We start from the raw sequence: 25,102 nt of genomic DNA on the forward strand, positions 1-25,102 counted from the left end.
AATTATGTTCTCTTTGTATAAAAAAAAAAAAACGACAAAAAACCAAAAAACCGGGTAGTTATAAAAGCAAACAATAAAGCAAACAAACAAATACATAAGTAAATAAATAATCAAATAAATAAATGAAACAAGAAAAGGCAAAAAGAACATAGTATTGGAAGTGTTCCTGGTTCTCATATTATACCGTATTAATAAATAAGTAAATAGACCAATCATTTATAGTTAACTAATTAATTATATAGATGTACTACACGGGATTATAAGAATATAATATATAATCTAAAGAAAAAAAGTTATTGTTGATTTTATTAATGTTAAATATTGTTATGTTTAAAAACACATATACACAAATGGGAATTCACTCTACCCAAATCGGAGCCATTGCTTTTCGATACGAAAAAAAAAAAAAAAAAAAAAAAAAAAAAAAAAAAAGAAGAAGAAAAAAAGCCACCTCACCTTCAATGTGACTAAAGGTTAAAACTAAAACTGAATAAATAGTAAGACTGAAATAGAAAAGGACCTGACACTTAAAGTGTTCCCAGTCATTATATGAGTTTTCACTCAGTTTTGATTTATATGATAAAAAAATAATAGCTTAAATAATAAAAATAATAATAATAGTAATAATAATAATAATAATAATAAATAATAATAATAATAATAATAATAATAATAGTAATTTAATTTTAAAATCAGCGTACAAATAGGTAAAAAGTTTAATAAATAAATGAAATGGATAACTAAATAATTATTATTAATACAATAATAGTAGCATGTGCGTCACTTGAGCCCCATGTATGCAAATGAGCTAGGTCACGTGACCTGTCCTGCGCTCTGATTGGTTGACCTCTAAGGCATGGCCTCTTCTGATTGACGCTTAAGATATATCAATCTATTTTGAAGAAAGAAATATATGGAATAATAATTTTAAAAAAATAAAAAAATAAAATAACAATAATAATTATAATAATAATAATAATAATAATAATAATAATTAATAATAAAAATAATAAATAAATAAATTTTTAAAAAAGGGAACAGAGTTATGCTCATTTAATACTAGCCAAGAGAAATATAAATAAATAATATATAAATAATAAATGGAAGCGTGGGGGCGTGGCCTAATGACGTCACGTTCAGTGCACCTCGGGGTCATGCAGCTGGCTGACCTTTAAGCGTGGGGACGCTACTTTAATGAATTTAACAGTCGGGGGATCCTTTGATGTACAGGAAACAGATAGTGCAGAAGTCGTTAATGACCCATAGAGTGGTGTCGAATGACAGGGGGTTTATTTGACTGTGACAGCTGTTCGTTTGATGTACAGAAAACAGATGGTGTGGAAGTCGTTAAGATGGCAAGATAGTGTGGGTTTTATGAGTGTCTTAACCATCGGGGATCTAAACAGATGGGAGCGGAAGTCGTTAATCAGATGGCAAGATGGGTTTAATGGATTTGTGTGGGCTCTTTAAGGAGAAACAGTCAACGGGGGAGTGGAAAATTCCAGAGGAAAAAAACCCAGGGGTTTTGCCAGATGTCGGGGAAAGGTTTGAAACGTGCCCATATACAGCGTTGTCCATGAGTCATCCCAGAACGTGTTCAGACACGTCTTGACCTGAGATAGCGTTCGGACGCTACCGTGGGGACCTATAAAAAAAAAAAAAACCCAGATTCAGGACGCTTGCCATTCGCTCATCGACACTGCTAGAGAGAAGACGTATACCGTTGATGATACTTACGTTCCTGTGTCTGATTGCGCTGTACTTGGAAAGAAGAAAATGGCATCGGGATATAACAGAAGCACTACAGAGGTCAGTGTCAAAAACGAAGAAAACGAAACGAGATGCAAACTAGACCTTAGCGGTAACGTCTACGTCGTGGCTAAACTGTGGAAGGGGGACATTGCCATTCACGTTCGTCAGTTCGACGAGGACCGTGGAAAACTTTTTCCCACCAAGAAAGGCGTTTCTCTGACGATGAAACAGTGGTTAGAACTAGCCACCTTCAAACGAGAATCGAGTGTACCGCAGCATCTCGGTGGGACCGTCTACGTCGAGACCATTTACAAAGGTGTGGATATTCGTCAGTGGTGGTATTGTGATCAAGAACTGAAACCCTCCCGTAGCGGCGTTCGACTGACTGCCGAACAGTGGAAAGAGCTCCAGAAATGTTTTGACACTATCTACGACTTTGTGCCGGAACTGAAAGATCCATGTTACCAAAATCATCAGAATCTGATGGGTGCCATAGAGTGAATGCAACCCGAGTTATTAGACGTGTCCAGACATGCTCAGTGACGTCACGGGAAAAACCCAGGACGTGTTTGGACATGCTGAGACATTGTGTATATAAACCTTAGATTTAGAACTGTTTGTCATTCGTCAGTCGACCCTTGTAGAGTGAAGACGTGCGCTCCAGAGATGGCATCGGAATATTCGAGAATGGACAGCAGCAGTAACTGCAGTTGTAGCAGCGGTGACGATGTCTTGGTATGCAAATGTTCCAAAAGACACACGATCCAATGCAAAAGAGTGGTTACCAAACCAGAAGAACGTGATCAAACGGACGCTGCACGTGAATCCGGTGAAATCGTGGATAAAGAACCCATGGATACCCGTGAACCCGTCGAAATCGTGGACGAAGAACCCATGGATCAGACGGATGCTGCTCGAGAAACGGACTCGACTCCCTACGATGATGATGCCTACGACGCCGATGACGAATGGGATGGTCTTTCGAGACATTACTTGTTCTGTCATCGACCCAAAATGAGAAGATTCTACAGACGTCTCTGCACGTTTGGGTGGTGGCCCATACAGTTGCGCCAGAAACCGAGGGAACTCGCCAAGGCCGGTTTCTTCTACACGGGAGACCACGATGCCGTCGTTTGCTACTGTTATGGACTACGCACCTACAGATGGCAGAAGATGGACGATCCAGTGATGGAACATTACAGGCTGTCCCCAAGATGTCCCTACATTCACAATGTGTTGAGACATTAAACACGTGTGTGCTACTTTTGTGAATAACACGTTTTGTTTGTTATTAATGTACGGGTGACTGTGTGTGTGTGTGTGTGTGTGTGTGTGTGTGTGTGTGTGTGTGTGTGTGTGTGTGGACCCGTGTGTGGCTCTGAGTGTGGCCCCGTGTGTGGCCCTGAGTGTGGTCTTGTGGCCCTCCGTGTGGCCCTGAGTGTAGCCCTGTGGCCCTGAGTGTGGCCCTGTGCCGTACACGAGTTATTCTTTGGGATGGGGGGCATGGACCATACGTATCACACAAAATTTAATCTTTGTGCGCATGCGCGAAATTATAGAGAGTATAAATAAAAGGACAATGGGTAACATCGTCATTTGAGATAGAACCTTCAGAGGCGCAACATGTCAGACCAGTACAAGTTGTACGTTCCCGACGTGGACAAGTGGACCCGCTTTTACAAGTTGCAATCCCAAGGCAAACTTCAACCTCATTTTCCAGTGCAGCGTGGTGGGAAAAGTCAGATGATGTACAGCGTGGATCGATGTCTAGAACTCTACGATCCCACTTGGAAAAAGGAAAAAGAGGAACAGAACAAGCACCCGACACCTAAAGTCGTCATGGTCTCCCCAACGCAACAGGTGGTAGAACAAGCCAAGGCCGAGCAGAAACGGAAACGAGAACAGAGCGGCGTGGAACAGAAATGACGAGAGCAGACTGGGCAAAAACGGCACAAGCATTTCTGAGAAGACTATAAAAGGGGGCATGGCAGTTTCAACATCGCCAGTTCACGTCGAACACTTCAACAGTCAACATCATGAATCAGTGTCACATTTGCGGAAAAAAAATATGTTTGGACCCACGACATAAATAAACATGGACTCATGGAATCTGAAAATAAGCCTTCCCAGCAGCAGCAGCAACAACAACAGCAGCAGCAGCAGCAGCAACAACAGCAGCAGCAGCAGCAGCAGCAGCAGCAGCAACAACAACAGCAGTAGCAGCAGCAACAGCAGCAGCAACAGCAGCAGCAACAACAGCAGCAGCCCTTAAGATTGTTACATCCGTTCACCATGATCGTGTCGGGACCCACGTCGTGTGGAAAAACATTTTTGTTGTACAAACTGCTACGGGATGGTAAAATCCACCCGCCTCCCCAGCGCATCATCTGGCTCTACAAACGATGGCAACCTCGCTATGATACGATCAAAATGGTTGCTCGAGTAAAATTTGTTCAAGGCATACCCAAGAATTTGGAAAAGGATCGTTATTTGGATCCCAGAGTCAGAAATCTCATCGTGTTGGATGACCTGATCACCGATCTGTTCACGGAAGGAAGTCACCACAGACACCTCTCGGTGATTGCTATCAACCAGAACCTCTATAGCAGCAAAGACCCGACACAGAGAAGAAACTGTCATTACCTGGCACTGTTCAACAACCCCATCGACAAGCAGCAAGTCCTAACCTTGGCACAGCAGATGTATCCTGGAAATACTCGTCATTTCATGCAACGGTTTGAGGAAGCTACCCACAGGCCCTACGGACATCTCTTGGTGGACTTGAAACCGATCACGCCCGAACATTGGCGCCTGCGACCTAATGGTTTAGAGACGGGGCCGTCCGAATGGTATAAAAGCACGAACGTAACGGCGAATGTCTCAGAAGAGTTTCAACCACCGTCGGAGAAAGAGCTCTATGTGCAAATCATGCAAAGGAACGCATTCAAGAGAAAACTACCAGGCATACCCGCCTACGAAAGTGACGACGAAGAAGAAGATGAGGTAGAGCCCTATCTGAAAAAAGTCAAGAGGATGCAGTCTTGCGATACGTGTGGTCTGGTCTTTAAAGACGGGAGTGACTTGCAGCGACATCTACGATTTAAAACGTGCAAGGAGGGAAATGAAGAAGAGGAGCCGTCGTCCGATCTGGAAAACGAAGGCGTACGTCTGATGATCGAGCGTGAATTCGACATCAATCGTGATTATATCGAAAGCAAGAGGAAACGCTACGAAGAAAAAAACATGTCCTAAGATGCCATCGAAAGAAACATGAAGACTTTACAATGGAAGTTATTTAAAGACACGTACTCTTATATGCATTACTTTGATAAAGGCCCCAACACGAGAAAAATTCTACAGTCTGTGAATCCGAAAAGAGATCTGAGACCTCAGATCCGTTCTAAATTAAATCAGTATCGTTCGTGGATCGGCGAATATTTGGACGAACTAGACGGCGACGATACCGATGGTGATTATACTGATGATGAGGACGAAGATGAAGAGAAATGAACACTCATATTATTCACATGTCGCCCTTTAGGGCCTCTCGATGTAACCCAATGTGTGTGTTTATATATATATATATATATATATAACATATATAACATGCGAGGTTGTCCGAATGATTTTTGTGTTACAGAAGCACCCGACAACGGCCGAATGCATGGTTCGAACTACCCGATGGGTCGAACAGACTTTGATGCACCGACAGTGTTCGAGCCAATGAGATTCTACTGTATGTAGTTGTCACCCTTAGGGCCTCTCGATGTAACCCAATGTGTGTCCATTTTATATATATGTGTAGTTGTCGCCCTTAAGGCCTCTCGATGTAACCCAATGTGTGTGTAGTTTGTGATTTGTCATTTAGAAATAAAATGAAAAAACCCAAACCATTGCGGTTTTTTTTTTTTGTGTTTTACTCCATGACTAGTTTTGTGATTGAATGTCAGTCTCTACCGCTACATTATAGTAGCAAGGGATGTGTGTACAGGACAGCACATACCAAGGCCCTTGGCATAATGCACTGGTTGGCTATAGCTATTGGACCACCGACGGGGATCGATCCTAGATCGATCACTGTATTTACCCATTTGGTAAAATATACTCTCTCTCTCTCTCTCTCTCTCTCTCTCTCTCTCTCTCTCTCTCTCTCTCTCTCTCTCTCTCTCTCTCTCTCTCTCTCTCTCTCTCTCTCTCTCTCTCTCACACACACACACACACTCTCTCTCTCTCTCTCTCTCTCTCTCTCTCTCTCTCTCTCTCTCTCTCTCTCTCTCTCTGCGTTTGTTTTTTGTGTTTTCTACTCTATGACTAGATTTGTGATTGGATATTTCTACCGCTACTTTATAGTAGCAAGAGCTGTGTGTACAGGGCAGCACATACCACGGCCTTTGACATACCAGACATAATACACTGGTTGTCTATAAAGGCTTGTACTCTAGGGAAATACTCGTGTTTCAAATGCAGTTAAAAGATCATAGGTTGCGTTGGAACGTCGAGTTGTAGTCACACGTTCTTTCTTCAAAGCAATGGGCTGGGGTGTTTCACACACACACACACACACACACACACACACACACACACACAAAATCCTTTTCTTTCCTTAACAATTAAGCCGTCTATACATTCCTTTATTAATGTTTGTAATGGGGTGGGTTGTTACGCACATTCCTTTCTTCCCCCTACTGGCCACCGAATAAGTGTATCTGCTTTTTCCACTGTATTTCTTTCTGTCTTTGAAAAATATCGGCTGCTTCGCTAAAAATAACCCGGGAAATTAAACTCGACTTTGTAAGCTTCGGTGCGTCGTTAAATAAAGCATTTGCTTGTAGCTTCAGGGGTATCATATTTCCACCAATCAGCCACAGCGTAGTAAGAAAGTAATACTTGGAAGTGACCCGCGTGTGTTTCTCATTACGTATCTATAGCAGACGATATTTCTGTATTTTAAGAGATCTAGCTACACATCTGTCTCAGTGGGAAGTGATTAATGTTGAAATAAAGTTTCAAACTATGAGGTTATATTTATTTTTCCGTACCTCTATCCCATTAAGCTTTAAACGCGCGCGCGCGCACGCCAGTTATCTGTGGCTAAGACAGTGGGGATAATATAGGGGTGAGAGAGAGATTATCTGCTCTTACGTTAAATGCCACTACCAACACCCCCGTGTTTGTTATTCTTTAAATGGTATATATCGTTCGAGTATACATTCAGTATTTATTTTATAGTGATAAATATGTAATATTAATGCTTTGTCTGTTTATTTTTGAAATTACCATCGTGCGATCATTGCGAGATATGAAAGAAGGTCGTATTTCAAAACAAACTAGCAACCTTCTCATTGGCTAATCTTGTTATGAAGTCTCGGGGGCCATTCTCTACGAATGTCTGGCAATACGAAATACTCTATCCCGTTAAGGTTTAAGCACGCCCGCACACTCACACACGCCAGCTATATGTGGATATCTAAGACAGTGGGAGTTGTGTGGTATGTGCTATCCTGTCTGCGGGCTGGTGTAGGACCCCTTGCTACTATAGTGTAGCGGGTTTCGTCTTTATGTTTCAAAAGTACCACATATGTTTGACATCCAATAGCCAATGATTAATAAATCAATGTGCTCTAGTGCTGTCGTTAAACTTTTAAAACTTTTAAAACAAAGCTTACTATTTGTATTTATTTCAACTTATTTTTCATATTTCAATTATGGTTCAAGCATGCTGTCCTGGACACGCGTCAGCCATCTGTGGCTAGTGAAAAGGCTGGGTGATGACCAGTTGATACCCGGATACGAACCCCGGTATCTACCCTGGTCTTAACCACCGACTACAGCAATAATTCGGGCATTTCTTGTGACGTCAGACCCCCACGCTATCTCGAGGTCAAGACGTGTCTGAACACGTTCTGGGATGACTCATGGCCAATGCCGTATATGGGCACGTTTCAAACCTTTCCCCGACACCTGGCAAACCCCCTTGGGGTTTTGCCTCTGGAATTTTCCACTCCCCCGTTGACTGGTTCTCCTTAAACAACCCACACAAATCCATTAAACCCATATTGCCATCTGATTAACGACTTCCGCCTCATCTGTTTCCTGTACATCAAAGGACCCCCCCCCCCCCCCCGACGGTTAAACCCATTAAAGTAGCGTCCCCACGCTTAAAGGTCAGCCAGCTGCATGACCCCGAGGTCAAGACACTGAACGTGACGTCATTAGGCCACGACCCCACGCTTAGAGGTCAGCCAATCAGAAGAGGCCACGCCCTTAGAGTTCAACCAATCAGAGCGCAGGACAGGTCACGTGACCTAGCTCATTTGCATACATGGGGCTCAAGTGACGCACATACTACTACTACTACTACTACTACTACTACTACTACTAATAATAATAATAATAAATAAATAAATAAATAAATAAATAAATAAATGAATGAATGAATGAATGAATGAATGAATGAATGAATAAATCAATAAATCAATAAATCAATAACATAACATAACATAACATAACATAACATAACATAAAACAAACAAACAAACAAACAAACAAACAAACAAAATTAAATTAAATTAAGAGGAAGAAGAAGCAGCAGAAGAAGAAGATGGTGACGAAACCTAGTACATGTACTAATAGTCTCTTATTTATACAGTTTTAGTCTTCAGTTTCGGAATCGTCATCAAAGGTAGTTTTTTCACGTAAAAACTCAAACGGATCCACCCTTTTTATTTCCCCACTTTGTTTCATCTTTAGAAAAAAAATTGTGTCTCTTGTCCAAGCTGATTCCACATCCTTGTGTTGCTGCAGCTGTTTTAAATATTCATGAGTTTTTGCCGTCAGGTCCACCCATACCAGTTCCTTTCAGTTTTCAGCATTGGTACAGCGCTTGATTCTTATGCAATCGAGATTTAAGATTACGCTTGGTGTTTGATCGGTTGGACGACATATTTTGAAATGCAGATAATAATTTATGTAATAAACAAATGTAAACATCAAGCAGACAGTTTTTTACACGTACGAATGTTAAAAGTAGCTTTACTGAAGAAATAGTAACATACCGATCAACATCATGACAGTTAGTGAGCACAGTTCACATCGGTCAGCGACTTGGGGCTTGGGGCTAAGGCAACATGGCTGCTACATGGTATAATGGCGTTTGTTTATATACGGCACCTATATCACAGTGATATATTTACCACAGTTTTTAAGGCGTAGATTACAAATTATATATTCTCGATGATACCTTCGAAACACCGGTCCTTAAATCTTGTTCACAAACGTCTTTACCCTTGGTAGATTAATAAGTTTATTAGTGGCGTCGTCAATGTTTAGGCTATTTTCTAACTTAATTTTGCTACAGTCGCTTGTAAAGCCAGCCCAGTTAGCTTTATTAAATTTAAATTTAGGTATAAATTTTTCTTCTTCTGTATAAGTAGTATTACATTTATAGCTGGTTAGAATGGGGAGGTGGTCGCTATTGAGAGCTTCTAACACCTCCCATTGGGCGTTTGCACCTATATTGTTAGAGGTGATAGTTAGGTCGATGGCGGATGTGCCCAGATAGTCATGTATAAAAGTAGTACTGCCATCGTTGAGACATACTCTAATAAGGAGCTGGGCAAAAGAATAGCAGCCTACCCTACCCAATCCCAAATACTTGCTGCTGGTACTGTACTTGGTGACACAGGAGAGGATCAAAACAACGGCTACAAGAACAACAACAACGTCGGGAACCCCCGGAACAACTGCCTTGCCTACCGGTGTCTACACAATTGCACGAGTCTCCCCTGGGTTGTCATGCCACGACCAGAAGCGGTCAGGTCCTTATCCGGGCCCTACGGGCAACCTAGGGAGACAACCAGCATCATAAAAGTCAATAACTAACGAGCTACTCTCGATTGACTAATATCAAAACCTATACTAGCTCGGTCATTATCTTTCGACCGACCGTTCAAAATTGCGCCAAATTTCCTCAATCAAAACTGCGCACCCTTTCTCTTTGGCATTAACGGCTCCATCCAAAATTCCATAACACCACCACCACCCACCCGCCTGATACCGATTCAATCGGGCAGCTGGTGCCCCCTTGCCAGTACAGTCGGTCCCTCCTGCTCCCCCCCCCCCCCACACCTTTCCTGTCATGGACGGAGGAGCCGGCCAAGGCCAAGGCCGGCTCCTGTGCCCACGACAGGCGTGCGCTACAACAACTTGTTCTGAATGTGCACGTAAAACGCTATGACCTGACCTGACCTGTTGAGACATACTAGATTGTATGTATTGATGAATTCCTCTAGTATGTCTCCCTGTGCGTCGAAGTGCAGACCTCCTCACAGTGTGCTATGACAATTAAAATCTCCTACAAGATTAAGTTATTGTTTGAGTTTATGAGTTTATTGTAATCTCTTAACGTTAGTTGATTATGGGCTGTTCCCGGTGGGCTATAAACACTGATGATATCAATAGGCATTTTATCGTTTTGTATAGTAAGTCCTAGGACTTCTAAGTTTTTATTAATAGAATCATATTTAATTTCGGTATGCGGTATGGTATTTTTAATTAGAGTGGCTATTCCACCTCTGGTACTATTTAATCTATTTTTATAATAACTTGTATATCCTGGAATTTTAAATACTTTAGTTAGGTGTTTTTTTATCTTTAGTGCCGATTCCTAGCCAAGTTTCTTGCAGCCAAATTATATCTGGCTTGATGTTGCTAGTGCTAATGAATTGAATGAGTTCGGCACCATGTCCCATTGAATGGAGGCCTTTAGCGTTCCATTGGAGAACGCTAAGGCCCTTATTTCCTATGTTTGAATTATTAGCAGGGGCGTATGGAGACTTGTCTCCCATGACGCTGGCCCGATGTTTTTTACGTTTTTAGTTATTTTTAGATTTAATTAGGTTAATTTTGGGGGGTAATTAGGCTAGCTTTAAATGTTGATATCTCCTGTACTAGAGTTTGAATGATGGATTTGAGTTCACTAACTTCTGACGGTGAGTTGCTTTTTAGTTTTTCTGCATAGGAGCAGTTTTGATTAACTGTAGGAACTGAATTAACGCTAAACGTTTTTTGGTTGCCTGGTTTATTTGTTTGTTCGCTAGTTCTGTTTAATTTGCGAAGACCCTTCTGGTAGTGGTGGCATCTGGTGTCGTAAGCCATGTGCCGGCTAAGGCAGTTAGGGCACTGCACAGGTCTGGTACATGGTGAGTTGCGTGATGATCTTTCATGTTTCTGTCCACACCTGTGACAGGTGGGAAGTTCTCTGTGATGGCGGCACTTACTGGGCTTACGTTCATAGGGCGTGAGCTGGTAATGGCGCCCTTGAACGCATATGCGCTGGTCAGTATTGCTGATTGAAGCAGCTATTAAGACATACCCATTTGACCAAGTGGTCGCCTCCCTCAGGTTCAAGTGTGGGTTATCCCTTCTGAGCGTGTTCAATGTGGTCGCTTCTGCTAGGAGGGGATTTAGTTTGATAATCCACTTGGTGCTGAGAGGGGGTGGGGTGTTTCCAGTTGTTGGGGGGGGGGGGGGGGGGGCTGGGGATTCCCTGTTAATTTGAGGTTGGGATTGTCTGAGTCGCCCAGCTTTAACTGGAATTTCCTTGTAGAAAGGCCCTGGAGTTTGGGGACCTGGCTGTGAACCGGTTTTGGGCGCCTCGCTTGGTTCTACATTTTTATTTATTTTTTGTTGGCTGTTGAACATTTAGAATTTTTACGAAATCCTTAGTAGTTGGTACTTTAACAATTAATTCAGGGCTCCTGACTTTTCGTTTGTTGTTTTTCTTGTTATTGACAGGCCTAAATGGTGTAATAACAATTGGCTGGCTGTTTGAGGGCGTGGAGATTAGTTGAGGCTCAGTGGCCAGGCTAGTGGGAGAGGGATTACCTGTCTTTGTTTTTGCGGCGGACGCGGTAATTTTCATGGCTCCTGAGACATCTGCCGTGGGCTCCGTACTCTGGCTTTGTTGAGGTTTTTCTAAGCCGGGCTTTGTGCCTTTGTTCGAATCCGCGTTTGTTACCTGTGGACTAACTGTCGGAGTTGATTTCACGGCGGATTTTGTACTTTCGATGGGGTCCGCAGCGACTGTCTGGCTCGATCCGTTTGAAGTGGCTAAACCTTTTTGGGTGGCCTGGTCACAGTTTAAGCTAAAGTTTATTTTCCTTTGACAGGAAAGTCTGGGGGTATTGAATGCTATGTTTAGCCTATCATGTATGTTAGCCCCTAAATCTATGCGTGTTTTTTTCGGCATTGGTGTGACCGCTGCGTTGATAAAAGATGGGTTGGTCCCTGGTTGAATTGAAACTGTTGTTAACCTAACCATAGCCGGTTCCTCAGAGTGAGGGTCAGCGTTTATTTTGAATAAACTATTCAGGTTGTTGAGCGCTTCTTCCTCGCCTTTAATAAAGGTATCACCATTTGACAGCCTAGTGTGGTACAACACGTCTGTTACATTGTTCTCTGATTTTTCTTCCAGTATATTAGTTATGGCCTGTTGCCAGTAAATGTACTGGTACAATGTTGGGTTGTTACCGTTGAATAAGACTTGTCTAAGGCCTGGAATGTTATCGGCTTTGGGTGAGGGGGCTGGTTTGTTGTTTTTCTTTGCTCTTTTTAATGCTCTAGTAGCATGGTTTTTTTTTCCTAGCACCTGGAATTTATTCTTTAACTCTACTTCAGGGTGAAGATCGTTCACCACGTCGATCTCCTCGTCTTCATCTGAGCTTATCTCTAGGTATCGTTTGGTGGCACTTTTTGGGGTGTTGGGCCAACTTGATTGCTAGGTCGACCGCCCGCAATTTGGGACACGTGGGGACAAACTCAGCGTCCGGGTGTATGTACTGGTCAGTGCCCGCACCTACGGAATACGCCTCCACATCGGCGACCCGTGGTTTGGTGGTGGTGGCTAGTCAGTGGTGAGGGTGGGGTAGGGGACTTAGGTGAGTCCGTCGCTACATTAATATCAAGCACCTGGCTTACTTGGCTACTCTCGGGAATCATGGGGCTAGGCCCTTGTTCTTGGCTAACTGTGGGGTTAACTGAAATGGCTTCCATTTTTTATATTCGGTTGTTTAAGAATTTTGCTACAGAGATTTAGGTTATTCAAGTATTGGAGGAATGCTAAAATAATTATGCAGCCTAACACTCTAAATTCAGTATTAAAAAATGACAGAAAACTACAGTAATCTACGTCTATTCTGAAAATATGAACACAAAAATTTCAAAATGCAAAAGCTAATAAGAATTAAGTTCACTTATCTTAGTCCAAAGTTCCAGAACAGCTCCTAAGTCTATCCGGACTGGGTATCATACAGGGATGTCTTTTAAGTGCATACACATTCGTTATTTTAATAAATATTCTATACACCTGTTTAAAAAAGTATATTTTTAGCGAAATTATTTCGGTTTATATTTATAATTTACACACATTCATAGCCACAAACCAATATTAAAGCAGCGCCTGCTATACAAATGAGAAAATTTTAAATCGGGTACCAAGAAAGTCAAACTAAAATAAAACTAACGACGTGTAATTTATTTCAGCTGATATTTATGTGGGTCCCCAAATGAAATTGTGCCATTTTATATAAGACTTTAATTTGGTTTGGGTGTGAATCACCGGCCTTGGTGATGTAGTGGTTTTAAGCATTCGAACTTAAGGATGGTAGGTACTGGGTTCGCATCCTGGGACCGGCTCCCACCCAAAGCGAGTTAAACGACTCAATGAGTAGGTGTAAGGCTACTACACCGACTTCTCTCTCACTAACCACTAACCTACTGTCCTGGACAGACCGCACAGATAGCTGAGGTGTTAGCCCAGGACAGCGTACTTGAACCTTAATTGGATATAAGCACGAAAATAAGTATAAATTAATGAATGAAAGGTGTGAACCACAAACATTTAACAGTTATCCGATTAAAAATCTTATCTCTGCACAAGGCAGTCTTCCCAAGAAGTCACATCCTAGCTGTTCCGTCTTGACCACTGCTAATCCTAAGACTGGTTTTACAAATCGCAACCACCACATTGCAGTCTCCCCAAGAAGTCCCCATTCGATTCTTGCATTTTCCAATCTATTTTCGCGATGATGACGGACGTTAGCCCTTGCTCTCTCGATCTGGCCACCCACCTGGGGGGACTGATGAAGACGTATGGAATGCTGCTAGAATACCGGGTCTCGTACACCGGGTCACGGGCAACCGTGACCTTGGTGTACGGAGACCGGATTCAGAAGAAAGGAAGGTGGAGGAAGAGGAGACGTGTGCCAGCGGCGGCGCAGGGGGGGGGGGGGGGGTCAAAACCGGTGGCTAAACCGCCGGCGGCGACTCCTTCTGTTAGACCGCCGAACACCGCTCACCAGAGGAAGACGACCCAGATAGAAGAGGTTCCGGCCCCGGCTGTCTCGGCTACCGTCCCCTTGGAAGAAGACGAATTGGACGAGCCTGACACAGCCATCTGTGTCACCCCGTCCAATCGGCCTCCTGCACCTACTCCTATTCAAGCGCTTCCGGACGTGTCGCCGATCCTGTCGACGACACCCGTTGATCAGGCCCGGAAGGAGCCAGTTGTGAAGAGGAGGAAGGCGAACACTCCCCCGAGTGCAAGCCAACTCGCCCCTCTAAACCGCCGCAGCCGGAGACAGAACCAGAGGGAGTCACTGCAGGCCGGCCGTCCTCCAACAGCGTTACCAACAGCTGGTGAAGACCAATCTCACAGATGTACGCCTCCTGATTAGCCGCCCTAAGGACAGTCCTATCAACCTCTACCCGACGGACTCAACGAGGGGGAATTCGCGGTAAGGGACAAAACGCAGTGTGCGTAACCATCCGCCGGAACGGAAGATTTAATCAAGGTCTGCTACTATCGGAGATGGACAACCCGACATTACATCGTGTCCTAAAAACCGTCGCGGGTCCGCATTACCGTCCAATCACCAAGTCGCTAGCAGACTCCGATTACCGGCAGTTCCTCCCGCACCTTGACATCCACGACTACATCGGATCCCCCTAGATACCAACCTTTACCTCCGTGAGTACCAACCTCTTTATTGGGCTAGTTAGACTTTAAACGTTTCGAAAGCAGTTCAAAATGTTTATTTTTTTATAAGTAGTCTAACGCATTTTACTTTGGCGCCCGTTCAATTGCTCAAAATCACCTTAAAAACCTTTTGGCTGAGCAGTCTTAACTACTTTGGGTTAAATTTTAGAGTCCGGACATGTTTTGGATGCAGTTACTCTTTGTAGACTTAGGTAAAATACAGGCTTCACCGAGGAATCGAAATTCAGCCAATCAGAGCACGGCTCCCACTCGGTGTACTTCAAGTTTACGAAGTGTCTGCTATTTGGTCCGCGCTCGCGTTGACCTTACTAAATGGCTTTATTCCAAATTCCGCCCACCTCAAACTTACCCCCCCCCCCCCCCCCCCCCGCTCCGGAGTTAGTCACTGGCGAAGTCAGAGGCTAAATCCGTGGTGGGCGTGCCTGAACCTTCGTGGATAGGGGCACGTAAAAAGAGTTGCCCGTTGCCCAAGAAGTCACATCCTAGCTGTTCGTCTTGACCACTGCTAATCCTAAGACTGGTTTGACAAATCGCAACCTCCACAAGGCAGTGTTTAACAGACAGCTGGTATGGCATGAACTCATGAATCACTCTAAAAACAAAAATGTAACTTATTTTAACTGAGATTATACGAGTCACCAACAAAAACTTGGAAATATTGTTAAGTCTTTCTATAAAGATCACCACAAATATACTTCATAAGCAAGAGATGTTTATATAAAGATGAGCGGGATTTAGCTCAGTGTGTTGAATGCTCGTCCGGGGTCCTTGCGTCGTAGGATCAAACAACCTCGGTGGATCAATTCAACTGTTAGTTTTTTGTCTCGTTCCAACCTGTGCTCCACAACTGGTCAAAGGCCGTAGTATGTGCTTTCCTCTCTGTGTGAAAGTGCATATAAAAGATTCCTGGCTGCTAATAAAAAAATGTAGCGGGTTTCCTCTGATGACTACATGTCAGAATTACCAAATGTTTAACATCTAATAGTTGATGATTAATTAATCATTGTGCTCTAGTGGTGTCGTTAAACAGAACAACTTTAACTTTAACAACCATGCAACTGGTAGATAAAGACAATACTTGATGCTAAATTTCTTAATTATGTGTGCACTTTATTATGAGCTGATTGTTATATTAGTGCCTTTATAGAAGTTTAGCTGTAATCCTCATTGTTGTGAAGGGGGGAGGCTAGACGTAGCCCGGTGGTAAAGCGCTCGCTTGATGCGCCGTCGGTGTGGGATCGATCCCCGTCGGTGGGCCCATTGAGCTATTTCTCGTTCCAGCCAGTGCTGCACACCTGGTATGACAAAGGCCATGGTATGTACTATCCTGTCTGAGGAATGGTGCATATAAAATACCCCTTGCTGCTAATCGAAAAGAGTAGCCTTTGATGTGGCGACGGCGGGTTTCCTCTCTCAATATCTGTGTGGTCCGTAGCCATATGTCCGACGCAATATAACCGTAAATAAAATGTGTTGAGTGCGTCGTTAAATAAAACATTTCCTTCCTTCATTGTTGTGAAATTGAACGTAGATATGTCTCGCTGCATGGGTTGACAATAGAAAACAATATCACTGGTTGGGATGATAAATAACCCAATGGGCGTGGTCAGGAATGTCATGAGACAAGACATTTCCTTTCTTTTTTTCTTTTTTTGTCTCTCTATCCTGTTAGTTCATTCTTTCACATCACGGTAACCATGGTGAGAATAATGGGGGTTTTTTTTTTTGTGTGTTTTTTTGTTTTTTTAAAATATATTTATTGTCCCAGATATTTATATATTGATAATGTCAGGGTTGGGGCCATGAAATCATTATCTTACAATAGATACATAAATATAAAGTGCATTCAATAAAATTACTAGTTAACTGAAACAGTCAAATTTGGAGCACAAAATTAATGACAGACTAAATATATAATAAAAAAGAAATTAAACAGATAGACAGAGAGAAAAGAAGAAAAGAAAAATCCATATTTCCAAATATAGAAAACAAACGTTATTGGAATAGGTTTCTAAATATTGCACGAACGATTATTTTGTTCGCGCAAGTCGAAATTGTGTAACCCACTTTTCGTTCGCGTAATCTGAAATTAAATAGGTTACGCATAATTTGCGTCCCACAGAGGCAGGATAGCACAAACCATTGTCAGTTATGGATCACTGGTCGGTGCAAGTGGTTTACACCTACCCATTGAGCCTTGCGGGCACTCACTCAGGGTACTATACTAAAATATTTTGCAGCCTGTAGACCGATTATAATTATATTTCAGGAATCAGTATATTGGAGTTATACTTCATCGTAGCCTTAATTCATGGTTGTTTCTTCACTACGTTTTAAAGATCTAATGGCTTTGAAAAGAGATGTTGGTAATTCGTAATAAATTAAGTGTTGATGAGTTCATAATTATAAGGTATTACATTTCAGTGTGTGTTACATTTCATGACGTCACGATTCGGTTATGCCTCTTCCTGGTACACCTTTCTAACTATACAAAGTCCTGACAAAGGTGTTTTGCTTTGTCAGTCATGCATGGTGCCACAGATGAAGATGTTCTCCGATTTTTCCATTATGAAAAGCTATTTTGGAAAAACTTGAATGAAAATGAAGCTGTTTGTTGCTTTGAATTAGTGTTGAGAATCGGTTGGAATTTCGATCCCCGTCAGTGGGTCCATTGGGCTATTTCTCGCTCCAGCCAGTGCACCACGACTGGTACACCAAAGCCTGTGGTATGTACTTTCATGTCTGTGGAATGGTGCATATAAAAGCTCCCTTGCTGCTAATCGAAAATACAGCGGGTTTCCTCTCTCAATATCTATGTGGCCCTTAACCATATGTCCGACGCCATATAACCGTGGACGAAATGTGTTGACTGCGTCGTTAAATAAAACATTTCCTTCCATATATTAGAATTTAATTTTTAATTATCGACTATCGGTCTGTACCAATCAATCAGCGTTCGATAATACAATCTGTTATAATTATATAAACATAAGGATCTGAATTAAAAGGGAAATGCACCTATTGTCATGTTCATCGTGCTAGTGCCTACAAATCGCTAATTTTACCTCTAATAAATATTTAACACATTATTCTTTGTTAATATACACATGAAAACAAACACCAACCCAACATATTTAAATCAGTTCCATCATCTAAACAAAACTGGAGGAACGATTACAGCTAACATTTTCCGCGGCAATCGATTATGGATTATTATAATTGATCATCACATCGGTATATCCAAAATGATCATCAGTCATTTTTTAACGACACCACTAGAGCACATTGATTTATTAATCATCAGCTATAGGATATCAAACATTTGGTAATTTTGACATGTAGTCTAAGAAAGGAAACCCGCTACATGTTTCCATTAGTAGCAAAGGATATTTTATATGCAACATAGGCAGGATAGCACAAACCACGGACTTTGATATCCCAGTCATGGTGCACTGGCTGAAGCGAAAAATAGCCCGATGGGCCCACCGACAGGGATCGATCTAAGATCGACCGTGCATCAAGCAAGTGCTTTACCACTGGGCAACGTCTCGGCCCCTCATCAGCTATTATATATTAAACATTTGGTAATTTTGACATACAGTCTTAGAGAAGAATCCCGGTACATTTTTCCATTAGTAGCAAGGGATATATATATATATATATATATATATATATATATATATATATATATATATATATATATATATATATATATATATATATATACACACACACACACTAGAGCTGCAACGATATACTAACGAATACCGAATACAGGCTATCCGCTGTTGATTTTCTTTTTATTATAATTTTGTTTTTATAACTGACATTTAATTTTTAACGTGTAACATTCCAATATCCTACTACTGTATTTAAATGTTATTTTTGACTTTTGTTCACTGGTGGTTGCTTCATTCAGCAAGTTAGTAGTATAGTACTGGTGGATTCACTGTAATTATTGTTATTCGTGAATATTTATTCGTGTTCGATACCCCATATTCGTGATACGTATCGTATTCGCCACTTGGTGTCTTCGTTACAGCTATACTATGCACCATACCAGACAGGATAACACATACCACGGCCTTTGATATACAAGTTGTTGTGCACTGGCTGGAACGAGAAATAGCCCAATGGGCCCACCGTAGTAGTATAAGGGCCTACCGAGCGCCATGACCTACTTTTTCGTGATCACGTGACGTTGGTAGGAGACAATGACCTTGGTGCAGGTGTGCGACATTGGTGTGCAGGTGTGTGACCTTGAGTCTTGGTGTACAGGTGTGTGACCTTGGTGTTGGGGGGCAGTGACCTTGGTATCCTTGATATGCAGGTGCGACGTTTGCCTTCAGCAAGGGCACGTCTGTATTTCATCTAATATGTGCAGGCAACTAGCGTTTTCTTTTTGTCTTTCTTGTGTAACGTCTATTGTGTTGTTGTGTTGTTGTTTTTATGTTCACAGTGGAGAAACACGTGGATGTTTTTTCACAGTGTCTGAAATAAGCTGTCTTCTCCAGTTCTCCTCCATAGAGTTTGGTTTGTAAGATTGTTTCCTGTGTGTGGGGAAGTGCATATAAAAATTATCTTGCAGCATTAGGAAACATATAGCGGGTTTCCTCTGCTGACTACGTGTCAGAATTACCAAATGTTTGACATCCAATAGCCGATGATTAATTAATCAATGTGCTCTAGTGGTGTCGTTAAACAAAACAAACATTAACTTTAACCTTAACTTCATAGCAAGGAAGATATTATACGCCTTTGTGTGTGTATGTCACCACACCACCATCTGCCGTCTTAATATAGTCCTGTTTAGAAAATAGTTCGTCATAAAAAAATAAATAAAAAAATAATAATACAAAATTCTGATATGCCTTTTAAAATCGTTCTTCGAACCATTTGTAACACCCAATAACCGATGTGTATTTTTGTGCTGGGGTGTCGTTAAACATTCATTCTTTCCTTCATTCATTCGATGGGTATACAATCTAATTAAAATTAGCAGGTTGATGGGTATAACTTGTATAAGTAGTTTAGTCTCCGTAGTATATATTTAAATAACCCAGTGGCTTGAAGTTACTTGTTCTATTTTGTACTAATTGATAACAATCATGCAAGTGGTACACTGCCACTGGCACTTGACAACATGAGTGTGGCTGCCACTGGCACTTGACAACATGAGTGTGGCTAACTGAAACTTTTCGTGGTTGACCTATCTTGGGTTTTCTGCAAGGTACTTGTCAGGGGAAAGTACTCCCTAAATCTAGTAATCTTGTGACTCTAAATATTGCCGTATTTTTTACAGAATATATTCTGTCATAACAAGTATACTGTTCTGCATGGAGTAGTTAATGGTGGTGTGCACAAATAAACATTTTCGATCACCATGCACATATTTGCTTCATATAAAACAGTTTGAATTTTGTCGTACAGCCGGTAGGGTTGAGGTATATATATATTGTTCACCTTGCCGTTACTGTATATTATATGCTGCAATAACGTGAAAAAGTTATATAAATTAACAATATTCTTTGCTCTTTTTGAACGAACATTTACACTCAAAATTATCTTCTTGATCGGTGAAAAAAAAACCCCCAAAAAAAACCCAAAAAAAATAAAAATAAATAAAAATAAATAAAGAAAAGAAAACAAACAAAAAAAGAAATCACCATGAAAAAAAAGAAGAAATGCCACCCACCCTGCACACACACCTACATGTAAAATTCTAATTTTGGCAGATCCAACTATCGCATTCGAATCATGTACATGCCATAACAATAGCAACATCAATAACAGGTATATGTGTGCATACGCATACGAGAGGGGGAGCGGGGGGGGGGGGGGGGGGGGGGGATTTCCATCATTCTACCGGCAATTAGTTACATAGGCGTACGGGCTCCCATTTTTGTAAGGGGGTTGGGGGTTGGGTAGGCTGGTTTTTACCCGAATTAAACGAAAATACCCGAATCTGAATAACAACATGTTAGCATTACTAACAAACAGCTATATAGGATTGTAAACGAATCACTACGCATTTTTACCAATCTAATTAAAATTAGCTCCACTATTACATGTGGATCTAACAGCAGCCCGTTGGAGCTCATGTCCAGTCGACCTTTCATTCGACCAATCAAAACCTTACTAGCAAAATCATGCCAGTGATTTGAAAAGAATTTGAAAAAATTCGGTATTATGCCGAGGGTATACGAAAAAATTCGGGTGAATTACGAAGTATGCCGGAAACTAATTGCAATATAAAATTCGTTTCAAGACGAAAACCAAACCGTGATGGTATAGCCATAAAATCTGTTTATACTAGTATACAATCCAAAGTTTATTACTGCACTTTTTCCCCTGTTTTTTCAATGTTGAAATAGACCAACAAGTTCGCCTATTGCATAAATAGTCTTGCCCGATATTTTTTGAATTTGTATGCTCCCGAATAACGCTATAAAAGGCGAAGTGTAATTGGTCGATATTTAAATTGTTATTTATAAATGAAATGTCACCTGGACATGGGAGTCCACGCAATGCTGTTAGATCTGCTAGCTAGACCCAGTAGAGCTAATAGCTAATTTTAATCAGATTGGCATTTTTACATGGATTACAACTAATTATGAGGGTAGAATGATGGGAATACATGGCAAAAAGGTCTCAGTTTAGCACATTTTGCCCGAATATCTCATATCATTTCTGCCCAATTTTAAGGTTTTGCTCCAGCAACTGCCTCGTCCGCTTATGATTAGTTGTAATCCTTCGGATTCATTTACAACCCTATATATAGCTGTTTGGTAGTAATGCAAATATGAATAAATATACATTTTCGTTTTGAATCGGGCAAAAACCAGCCTACCCACTACAAATCTGGAAGCCCGTACGCCTGTGTGTGTGTGTGTGTGTGTGTGTGTGTGTGTTGTGTTGTGTAGGCCTATGCGTTTGTGTGCCCCTGCGCGTGCTGTAACCTCACCGTGGTGCAGGGGTGTAACATTCTCTTTGAGAATGGCCAATACAGCACAAATTGAAGTTTAGAGTAAGATTCGGTGTCCGTAAAATTCTGTGATATTTGTATTTGTATTTGTATTTATGCACAGTTCTTTACACTGTTTTTGTTTAAACCTTGAATTTTTATATTGATGTTGATCATCACTTTATTTATTTGCATTACCATAGTTTGACACCCAATAGCCGATGTATTTTTCGTGCTGGGGTGTCGTTAAACATTCATTCATTCATTCATGCGTTTGTGTATTTATTGTGTAGGCATGTGTGTGTGTGTGTGTGTGTGTGTGTGTGTATGTGTGTATGCGTTGTGTCTGTGTGCGTGTCTGTTTGCGTACATGTCTGTGTGTGCATATTTTATATATTTCATGATGTCAGTAAAATAATAATAATAATAATAATAAATTTAAAAAAAATTGTGACCCACTATTTAAAATTGTTTAACTGAACGTTAAGTAAAAGTTTACATGTTTTTGCCATTTTTCAATTTCAGTCACTAGCAGGTGAAGAATTACAGTACACCACACTCGGACAGCTGGCGTTCGGATGTCCACAAGGTAAGTGATCACAAGGTTGTTGTATTTACGGAGTTTAAGCAGCTATAGCTCTGATTGGTAGTAATATTGCGACCTCCACCAAAGTTCCATTGGCATTCCGCCTTATGTCACTGGGGCCCCCCTAAATGGATTTTCTGGATCCGCCACTGTACTTGACTGCTTGCAAGTTTATTACATATAGGCCTACACAACAGGGTGAAACCAGTGCAAGGTACCCTCAAAAATGGTACATTGCAGGTAGATTAAACGTGAGGAGCCAAACGTTTTATTGGTGTACTGCCTGGGTGTGTTGATATCCTGCTTACATGTATATCAGTTTTATCAGTAAACTCGAAGTGTCTGCCCCCAAAATTCAGTGTTTAGTGGATGAATATAATGTTGTTGTTTTTTGTTGAGTGTCGGAATGACGGAGATGTTAATATTGTTTTAAATAATAATAATAAAAAAATGCCACTTCTTGATAAATAAAAAATACGATATCCAGTCCCCCCCCCCCCCCCCCCCCCCCCCCCCCCCACTATTCTGCAGTCCATCATACCTTTCCATAGCTTTAAATACAACTCTACTCTATATATAGTCAACAAGATGGGGTTTTTTAAAAGAAGCAATACCTTCGAATGACAGTTGCATGTATATATATATATATATAATTTTTTTTTTTTAATGTTTAATTACAGGATGGAAGTCTTTTGAAACTAATTGCTATTTCCTGGCGGATTTTAAAATGGAATTTGAAGACGCTGAGAAAACATGTGAAAAGTAAGAACTTAGACTGGTCGACATAATCTATTTATTTTACTAAATAACTCTTTTTTTTATTTAAAGGGCGAGTTCTACCTCCTCCCCACTCACTATGCGTGAATGTCTTATTATTATATATTTTCATCTAAAACTGTTTGGAACTCTGTTACATTTTTCAGCCTGGGTACTATGTCTTTAAAAATAGACGATGACATTGAAAATAAGAAGATCGCTGAGTTTGCTAGAATCGTTTCCTGGACCAGGTTTTGGAATGGACAAAAATATTCAGGTAATAATGGAAGCAAAAGAGTCGAAAATAAACATGATTATATTACTATTATCTATTATTATAGATAACTACGAATTAAGCCATCCTGTACAACTAAACTCGAAATATCAAATAAGAAGATCGCAAGAAGCGCTTCCTAGATCACGTTGAGGGGTTTTTTAACCGATTTATTCAGTACTAAAGTTAGAGGACGCCAATTTGCCCTGTTACTGCAGAATGACAGACTAGGAGAAAAAAAGAAGAATTTTATCATAATATAATAAAAATTAAACATTAAATGTATGTACATGTGCGTGTGCCCCCCCCCCCCCCCCCCCCCCCCCACACACACACACACCACTTTTTGGCACCTTTCTACGCCACTAGCCAGTGATGAAACATGACAATTGATGACATGAAAATTATTGTTGATATAAAAAAAGTAGTTTCACATGCACCATGCAATTTTCAGGCTGGTTACCTGATTGGTCAAAACAGGAAAAACGTTTTAAAAGTCAAGCATTCTTGATTTTATAAGCATTTGTCATAGGCCTACGCTTTCCACCGGCAACCAAACAAAAAAAGTAAGGTAAAATTTAATACTGGCCCTTAACTTGTTGTGACTAGTATATTATCTAAGGTCGACGACAGGCACTTTTCGCACCCTTGTTTTGGCTTCGAACACAATAAATATAAAATATCAGGTTAAGTAGGCCTACTGCGTTTTGAAATCGAGGTTATTTGACGAGGTTTAGAAAACGGTGTAGGCCTAACAGGCGAACTTCAGCGAGCCTATTACACAATTATCGAACCTCGCCAAATACCCACGATATCAAAACGTAGTAACCTGATAGTTTTATATTTTTTATTATTATTATTGTTTTTTTAATTATGCAACCCCTTTCAAGTTATATTTTTGTAATATGTTTCAGTCAAAAGCGGTATAGAAAGTATTAGTGTTATCGTGTAGAAACTACTACCGGAAATCGGACAATATCAGGTGCCCGAAAGCATCTTGGGATGGCATATTCAGTCTAAAAGTTATGTATTTCCAAATTTTAAATAAAATACTTTGATTATATTTCATAGTGTGTTGAGTCACAACATTTCAATTTTTGTACCCTTTTCTATGAAAATAAAACTCAAGTTTATGTGCGACCTGAAGATCTACATCACTGGCTGTGAGTGACTGTGACGTCAGACGCTGTTCCAGTGTAAACATTCTTTGCAGAAAGCTAGACCTACTTGCTTTTTTATTTCAAAATGTTTCGAATGGGAGCGAATAATGGAGAATTGAAAATTAAGATGTAATTTGACGTTACAGAAAGTATAAATGTTATATTTATTTATGCAGTTCAACAATTATTTGTTACTGCCAGATTGTTATTGATGTCGTCAGTCGTGGGTGCACAGGCATTTGACACCTTACTAAAATTTGGCGGAAATGTAACGGTAATTAAAGGTAGGAGAGTAATTTTTTGTAGTTTTTAACATCTTGGTTCGGACAGTAGAAAATTCAGATCATCTTGTGATGGCAAAGTTAGTAAATTAACAACTCCCAATCTGACATCAGATCCACTTCATTATGACGTTGTTAGATTAAATCATATACTTTCATAGCCCAAGTACTCTGACTGTAAGAGAGCTAGACGGACATTTGGACATAAACACGCCCTCATTACAGTCAGAGACCAACCTATGTCTTTTTTTGGCAATTCCTGACTACCAAAC

General features: G+C 40.9%; 1 protein-coding gene across 1 annotated transcript in view; it reads left to right on the forward strand.

Moving 5' to 3' along the window:
* The window catches only part of LOC121379501 (CUB and sushi domain-containing protein 3-like), a 78,737-nt gene that overhangs the window by 22,458 nt on the left and 31,177 nt on the right, over positions 1-25,102 (forward strand). Inside the window, exons 2-4 of the mRNA XM_041508145.1 lie at positions 22,299-22,362; positions 23,040-23,121; positions 23,283-23,392. Coding sequence (XP_041364079.1) covers positions 22,299-22,362; positions 23,040-23,121; positions 23,283-23,392 — 256 coding nt within the window. The remainder of the gene's footprint in view (positions 1-22,298; positions 22,363-23,039; positions 23,122-23,282; positions 23,393-25,102) is intronic.

The sequence above is a fragment of the Gigantopelta aegis genome, chromosome 8 (genome assembly GCF_016097555.1).
Source record: "Gigantopelta aegis isolate Gae_Host chromosome 8, Gae_host_genome, whole genome shotgun sequence".
Classification (NCBI taxonomy): Eukaryota; Metazoa; Mollusca; class Gastropoda; order Neomphalida; family Peltospiridae; genus Gigantopelta; species Gigantopelta aegis.